The sequence below is a fragment of the Alligator sinensis genome, unplaced genomic scaffold (genome assembly GCF_000455745.1).
Source record: "Alligator sinensis unplaced genomic scaffold, ASM45574v1 scaffold221_1, whole genome shotgun sequence".
Classification (NCBI taxonomy): Eukaryota; Metazoa; Chordata; order Crocodylia; family Alligatoridae; genus Alligator; species Alligator sinensis.
Genome location: NW_005841948.1, coordinates 2,031,498 through 2,040,156, shown reverse-complemented (window position 1 = coordinate 2,040,156; position 8,659 = coordinate 2,031,498). Strand labels below are relative to the sequence as shown.

At 38.7% G+C, this 8,659-nt stretch overlaps 1 protein-coding gene across 1 annotated transcript in view; it reads left to right on the top strand.

Moving 5' to 3' along the window:
• The window catches only part of DNAJC1 (DnaJ heat shock protein family (Hsp40) member C1), a 143,367-nt gene that overhangs the window by 45,608 nt on the left and 89,100 nt on the right, over positions 1–8,659 (top strand). The window contains exon 7 of the mRNA XM_006020174.2: positions 1,711–1,801. Within this exon, the coding sequence (XP_006020236.1) occupies positions 1,711–1,801 (91 nt within the window). The remainder of the gene's footprint in view (positions 1–1,710; positions 1,802–8,659) is intronic.

The window sequence follows — 8,659 nt, the reverse complement described above, 5'->3', positions numbered from 1 at the left end:
AACCTTATTCAACAGCAAAGACGTGGCGGGCGAGAATCGAGGGTGCCCTTGGGCCGAATTGGCACGGGGAGAGGGCCTTAAGGAGATCACGGCCCTCCTAAAGGACCCCCCCGTGACGCCTCCAATAATTGGAAATATATACCTGGAAAATTATAAAATTATGAATTTTCCATATATAGAGTCTAATTATTGGGGGGGGTCATCTTATATTTGAGTAAATATGGTTACCTGGAGTTTTAGCAGCTCTAAATTAGATCGTTGCCAGATGACTTCAAAGCAGAATATTATGTATAAGCTCCATTTGGAGAGGCCTGATAACTTCAGCAGATAAAGTTGAGCGTGGATAGTGTGGCGGTGGGGGAAGAGAGAGAGAGAAACTGGCTAATGGTTTACATCTGACATCTGTATGGCAACCTGCATTTTATATTTTATATGTTTTAATTATATATTTTATATTGCTACCAACAGTGGTGATGTTTGTTTAGAAAAATAAGTGACCTTTTAACCCCCTTCTTAATAAAAAGATTATTTTAATAATATACTTATTATATACCTACAGAAAAATGCTCAAGTTTGAATTGCAATGAAAATAAACTTAGAAAAATTATTTTGTTTCCTAATAAGAAGAATAAATAAATATTGAATTTACTAGACTACAAATGTGTAATAATCATTACATAATGATTGTTGTAGGTTACATTCCAAGCACAATGAAGTTCATCTGATGTTACTAACTTTCATGTGATATGAGTGTTTTGTATGTTTTAAAGAATAATAAATGCAATTGCATCATTACCTATTTCAGTACTTCTATTTTGGAGTCAATGTTTACTGGTTGAATGCAGATTTATAAATTGCAACTTAATTCCATTAATTGTTCATAATTGCGGGAAAATTCTTATTTCAGCCTAAAAATTTGAATGGAAAGCCTCTTTACAACTAATTAGTTTAAATCTATTTGAAGTTTATTATTCTTGAGGCTATTTCTGACAGCAGCCTTATTGTAAAAGTGAAATATGTGACAAATACTTTGAGTATCAGTAAGTCTGTTTAAACCTGCTTCTTTTTTCACAGTGGATCTAGTTTAATAATGATCGGAACACATTTGCAGTGTGATATTTGTTTAAACACTTGCATTGTTTCACAATATACAATTTTCAGAATCCTAAAAAGCTAGGGTCTTTTTAAGGTCTCGGACATTGGGCCTCACATCTTGCTGTTCTCATGAATGACTTCAAAGAAGGTTGTTACCTTGCAGTAAAACAAAGAAGGCTTCCTTTAAGTAAAAACTTTTTATTTTCAAATTAGCTTTCACATGACAAAGAGTTTCTTATGACTTGGACTTCTAGTTTGCTTGGATGAGCAAAGGTTGATGCAGGCTGTTAAGTGGCTAATAAGGTTGTATTGACTTCTTTCTGTTATTTGTGAAATACTTTCAACGTGGTTTCTTTATTTTCTAGTTGTTTGTATGTGTAGAAAATTAATATCAGCATTATTAAAGATGGGCTTTTTCAAGATGTATTTTCTACATTTTAGGCAAATCATTCGCGTAGCTTGGAAATTGATGCATCTCGGGTGGAAGGAAGAAAGGAATGAATATTTCAGTTGCTTTAAAAAAAAAAATAAGCATGTGAGAGCTTAAAACAGTGCCATTGCAACAAACTGCTTTTATTTAAAGGATGCTAATATCATTGCAACATTTTCTTAAAGGATGCCAGACAATTGTATGTAGAATATAAAGAAACAAAAATGAAGGCGAAGGAAGATGCCCTGGCTAGAGCTGAACTTGAAACACTTCCGAGTGAGTTTTTACCACTGTCTTAATGAACAAGCAATGTAATATGTTATTATGTGCAGGCAATCCTCAGACTTATGACACAATTGGTTCCTGAAAACCACGTCTCAAGTCAAAGCGCTGTAACTTGGAACCGATTTTTCCCATAGGAAATGGGGGATTGATTCCTGAACCAAAACCCGATACCCTATTTTCACCAAAAATAACCCAGAATTTTGTACTCGGTCAATTATAGACGAGTAATATAGCTACATTAATGTATTTATATTGTAAATAGCAATCGTATTGATTTTGAAGGACTTCTTTGAGGAGACTTCGCTGGATGTTTTGAAGGGCTCTTGGTTGGACTTTTTGAAGGGTTCTTGGCTGGAGTCTTCTCAGGAGTCTTGGCTGCAGGTTTTTCTGGAGTCTTGTCTGCTTTCTTAAAGAAAGTATCCAAGGAAGTTTGGACAGATGTTCTCCAGGTAGATGGCGTGGCTTGGCGTTGAATCAAGTGTAAAGTCAAAACTGACATCAGAAAGTTGAAACAGGGTGTCAGTTTATAAATGTTGTAAGTGCAAAACGTTGTAACTCAAAATGTTGTAAGTCGAGGACTGCCTGTACTTAACCTAGAAAATGAATGGGAAAATGTGCGCATATTCTTCTGAAGTTTGTGTTCTAAAATTTTACTTCTATCTAGTGACAATGTGACTTTTGTGATTTGACTTAAACTTCTGCCTCATTTAAGTGGAATACAGTTATGTTCTTATATAAGCATAAAAATATCATTCATTAGAAACAAATCTGTTTTATTCAGTGTGCAAATAATTCTTCAAGGTAGCAAAGTAGTAACAAAATGTATATTTGAAAGGGATGATTCTAAGCACTCTGGTAAATATTCTCAAAGTTCAGGTTTGAGGTATGTTTGTTTGGTTGGTTTTTTGTTTGTTTTTTCTAGCAGTGGCATCAGATTGAGCCTGTGTTACTTTTGTTGTTGTTTTTGTTTCCATATGCATTACCAACCCCTCTCTGCCCCCAGATGGGTGGGATGTATTGATAGTACAGTGGGTTAACAGCTTTATGTTCTAGAGTGCATGCACAATTATTTCAACCTGCAGAAACAGGAATGTAACTTTTGGAACAGTTATGTGACTTGAAATCAGGGCCTCAAGTTGCTTAACTTAAGCACAAGGAAAGGTAGTAATTAGCACAAATATTTTAGCAGAGGAGCTATAAAGGATTTTCCTTTTGTATTCTCTTAAATCTTTTGTTGATAAGCATTTTTTTGTTTTCAAAATAGGCTAGTGTGTGTTGTTTTTGGTAGGTAGTACTTACTGTAAATATAGCACATGCATATTTTTATTCTAACGTACTAAAATCTAGTAATTGCTTTGAGTCATGGGGCATATGCAAGGAAAATCCTTTAGGCATCTACAATACAGCTCTATTCTGTCCAGGTTGCAGGTTTTGTAAAATCAGCAGAGAGATTTTGACAGGATTTGGTGCTGTCTTCCCATAGTCTGGAGTGCAAAGATCATTTTGCTTTTCAGCTATAGGCTTCCAGCCTTAGAAGGTCCATACTACAACTAGCAAATATATGAATGAAATATGAAAGTTGCAGTCAGTCATATTGGACAGGGATACTTATATTACAATCTATAGCTAGGTTTCTTTGAAATATGAACAAGTGTGTGTGTTAAGTACTTTTAATATTGTGTTTAACATGACTAATTTATGAGAGTAAAAAGGCAAATTAAAGTTCAAGCTATTAAAATTAGGGTGGGGTCTGGTTATTTATTATAAAAATATAACTATTAGGGTATGTACTGGAATTTGACACAACCCTAACTGGGTCAGTGATACTGAGCAGTGCTGTTGCTAGCAAACAATGGATTGTCCATTGGGCATTATATAAAGAGAATATATTTTGAAGATGTATAGCTTCCAAGGGTGGAGCCAAACTCCTTCAGCATGTTGGTGTAAGCAGAAAACGTTATACTAAAAATACCCTCCAGTACTTACAAGTAAGAACATCTTTTAAATTTGTAATCTTTATTACAGTGTCTTTCATTGTATACTTCAAAATTAGTATATAAAGGTTGAAAATCCCCAAATGTGCATTTCATTTGCCCCCATCCTTCTTAATTTTAAAGACCATCAGTGGAATACTGAGTTCATAATAACATTTCCATCTACCTAATTGAGTAAATGCATCTCATGTAGATTAGCAATAGCTGTTTTATGCTGCCTGTTTTTCATGACCTAATTGCTAATTTACCCTCATGTCTATCTGCTTTACTGCTGAAATTGTGCAATATTCTCTGGGGGGTTGAACTAGAACCAGTGGAGGTGTCTCTGAGGGGGAGGGAGTATAATTTGCAAATGGGAGAGAATGCAGCAGGGAGGTCTCATTAAAGTGGTTCATTGCTAGAAAAAATAAGTGTGAAAATGTAATTTCTTGATAAGTAAATATTATCCTACCAGGGAAATCTTTGTGCAGTTTTAACTTATTCTTATGACACCTGTGTAAAATCTGTTATCACTTCTCATAATATTCTGAACTTTTTATCACCTCACTTCACCTTTGAGCATAAAATATAACACTTAAATTCTCTAGACCATTAGATATTCATAAAATAGTGGTTTACTGTTTATATAATGATTTATGTGTATTTTATCTATAGAAATGCAAATGTGTCTCTGCTTTAATATTAGAATCTTCTGATTTTCTTCATTTGAAATGAAAGCAGCATTAATATTAAGGTAACTTGTTATATATGTTGATTCCAGAAGAAAGATACAACATAGTTTTTTAGATGCATCCACCAATAATGGTAGATGCTGTGGAAGGCAATGAACAGGGTATAGATCACTCTAGAGATGCCCTCCTTCAAAATCATTGACTCCTGTTGCTGTTGGAGAAAGGCTACTAGGTTAGATGGACCCAGTGTAGTACTTACGTTCATAGAGTGAAATAGCTCACTGAGGCGAAATTCATCTGTAGACTTAAAGGTGATTTTTTTTTTTTTTTTTTTTTCTTGGTAAAATATTCTGCGTATAGAGAGCCCATTAGCCTTGATTTTGATATCAAACAGGTAATTTTGTAATGATACAATGTGCTGACCTGGACAGTTGACTCAGCACTCAACTTGGGAGTTTGAAGAGCTCTCAAGTCAAATCCTTGCAGGCTGTGCTAGCTTGCACTGAAGAACATAAGAGCAATCAGCCATTTTCTTATCTTTCAGCTAATCAAGAATTGAAGAAATCTCAGCCATATTTCTCCTTGTGATGCCATTCTCTATTGAAAAGTTTAACATTGGTTTGAAAACAGCTTCCCTGCAAAGATGGGCCACTAGATGCTACATTTGACTTGTGCAAAATCTACCTGCTTGACTACTCTCCTCTCACACTTGTGGATGAATGCCAGGTTTAAAATGCTGTCAGCTTATCTGGAAAAGCACCTAGGTTAAGTACAGTCAAAAAAGCCTGAGGCTGAATCAATTCAGTCTTCATAGGTTAGTCTGAGCTGAATAGATTTGAACCTATTAGCAAGCAAACAGACATTCACTTTTGATTCTGGAAATGAAGCCACATGCCTGCAGTGGCCCAAGTCAGAAGCTGGGGGGGGGGGGGGGGCACTAGAGCATACCTCCCTGCTCAGCTGGAGTAGACAGTTTGAGCCAAAGCTAGCTTGCCCACCCTGCAAGTTGGGGGGAAGGGGTGGTTTGCTGGTGAGATGCAAAGCATCTTGGGATGCTGGGGGACTGAGTTATCTTGAATCTGGAGGGGATCTGGGACCAAAGCTCAATAAACCGAGTTAACCTAAGTCAGTTAAGTCTGATACTACATCCATCCAGGTTTATCTTAAACCAGTTTTAGCCATTTTGAAAGCGGTTTATATGCAGTGGACTTCTGTTGTGTTACAGATTTGAATTGGTTCCTGATCAACTTATACTGGTTTATGTGTAATTTCTGTCCTTAGCCCTAAAGTCAGAGAAGCTCCTTTCATGGCTAAGGCTAGAGAGACACGCAGAGGAAATTATGTATTTCATTTCTGGTCTCCAAGTTGATTTCCTTCCTCCCTCCCCCTTCCTGCATAACTTAAACTTTCACTTTAAAACAATGACCTTAGCACTTATGATAGCCAAAGTAGTCTTGAAAATCTGTTTGTATTAGGCCTTTATAATACTGCTCCTCACTGCTGTATCTGAGTTCTCCATGAAAAATCAGTAGCAATAACAAATCCCTAATGGACTTCATGGAATTTCTGACTCTTTTCCCTTTTCAGGATTAAAACTGCTTTGAGCATGCTGCGTGTATTTGGAGGATTGTGTGTGTGTGTTTGTTTTGTTTGCTTGTTTTAAATGTAACTTCATAGACCAGAGCTTTCCAAACTTTTCATGTTGGTGACACACTTTTTAGACATGCATCATTTCGCGACACAGTAATTCAGTTCCGGGGGAGGGGCCAAGGGAAGCAGACGCGAGTAAGGGAGCTCCGCGGTGCCCTTCCGCAAAATTTTCTGCGTTTCGTGCGACACACCTACACACTGCCACCGACACACTAATGTGTCGCGGCACACAGTTTGGAAAGCTCTGTCATAGACTAAGACCAGACAATACTGTTAGAAATACCACATGCTACATTTATGCAGGTGTTTAGAATGGCCTTTGAGAGGTCCCTTCCGACACTGATTAGATTATCACATCAGTACAGGGATACCTAGGGCCTTGGCACACATTATAGTTATCATGTGATTAACATGTTAATTGCACAGTAAATTCTAACATTCCACATGTTCAAGGGATTTATGGCAAGATAAAATGGCAAACCAGTCACTTTGGCTACAAATGTGTCAGATTTGACCTAGGACAGATAAGAAGTGCTAACAGTTTACCCTGGGATGTTATGAAGTGCATCTAAAAGGTTATCCTGGGATTGCATCATTGCAGAAAAGTGGCAGTTTTCAGCCACACACCAATCCTGGGATATTTATGTTCTGGGACAAACATAGGCACAGTTTGTCCAGGGACAAATGTAGCATTTCTTCCTAGCAAAGATGTTCTCCATTTTAATGTGGAATATCCTTGTGGCTGGTTTGTACTTTAAATTAAATGTACTTTAAATTAAATTTATGGCATGTGTCTTGGATCTGCAGCTGCCTGGTGCTGGTGATCAGCTGATTGGAAACATTGGGCAGGGGGCAATCCCCAGTGTCCAGAACACGGTTGTCCTGTGCCTGATCTGCTGCCTACTGGATCCGACAGGAGGGCCTGGTTCTCTTACCTGGAACCTAGGGCTGCTCTCTGCCCTGTGGTGTGGGGTTTTACATGTCTGCACAAAGGTTGGGTTTCCCATGTTCTGGGATATTTAAAGTTCTGAGCTGCAGCTGTTGCAGGCCTGCAGCCCAAAGCTTCATGTATCCCTGTGGCAAGTAATGCAGTGGCAAGGGTAGCTAAGGGAGGGGGAAGGTCAGGAAACTCCCAGTTCCTAGCTGCACACTCCTGCAGTCTCACAGTTGGGATCTGAGGAATTTTATTCCCAATCCCCAAAATTGTGCATCTTGCTGTATATGTGGCATGGCAAGGCGTGTGATTTTTTTTTTTTTTTTTTAATTGGGCATAAAGTTCCTTAGATTATAATAATTGAATGATATCAATATCTGCCAGTAGCCTAGGTAAAATTTTAAAGGCCTGTGATGTACTGTATTTTCACAGTTTCTAAGTGCTCCAGAATTAGGTTATGCACCTTGTTTTTGAAAAGCAGAATGAAGAAAGAAAGATCTTTCCTTGTAGTAAGTACCTGAGTAGTTGCAGCAGCTAGGGAGCTGAGCTTGTTCATTATTCTGTTCCCTGGGGATGTCAGACAGACTTGCATTCACTTTTGCCCAGCAGAATCTTAGCAAGATAAACTACTGTTACTGTATTTCCTCACTTATGCACACCCCAATGTCCAGCAGCTGTTTTTGGGGGGGGGAAAGGCGTGTGTGTGGCACTCCAACACCTAATTATCTGTACATTGAGCCTAATAACTTTTCTTTGCCTAGAGTGTCACTTGTACCAATGTTATACAGAGGTAAATGCTAAAACGTATCTTTTAGAAAGGCATCAATTCTTGATCTGAAGTCCTTAGATGGTGAATCCTTGGATAGTTTGTTCCAATAATTAATTATCCTCACTATTAAAATACCTGTGCTCTGTTTCGTTTGAATTTGTCTGATGACAGCTTCTAACTGTTGGTTATGGTTAATATCTTTGTGTTATCTTCAAATAAATATGGTTAAACTAAGATGACCCCCCCCAATAATTAGATTCTATATAGGGAAAATTTATAAATTGTTACAATTTTCCAGGTATAGAATCAAAGTATTGGGGGGTCATTTTATATTTGAGTAAATACGGGGGAAGGGGGGCAGTGGCCCTCTGCCCTATCTTCTAGGCCTGTGTGAATAGGGAAGTATTTGATTCTGATTCGGTTGATTCAGAGGATGGTGATTCGATTCAGAGCACTGTCCTGAGTCGATTCAACAGAATCAGCTTCGGAATATTTGGCACTAGTTTAGAGAGATTCAGTTATTTGGACCGGCCGGGGAGAGGCAGGCACAGTTGGGTGGCTCCTCTGGCTGTGCCTGCCCGTGTCTGGGTGGACGGAACCACGGGAGAAGCCTCCATGGCTGCCCTGCCTGGCCCCATCCCCTGCAGGGCCCTAGCTTAGTCCCAGCACTTAAAAAAAAAAAAAAAGCAAAATCACTGTGTAACAGAGGCTGTGGGGGCTCTGGGGCTTCCTGGCAGAGCCCCTCCATGCAGCCCCTGCTCCCTGATTGTCTCCCTGCCTGGCGCTGCCTCTGCCCCTGCCCCCTGTGCCCCCCCCCCCCCCCCCCGCCCA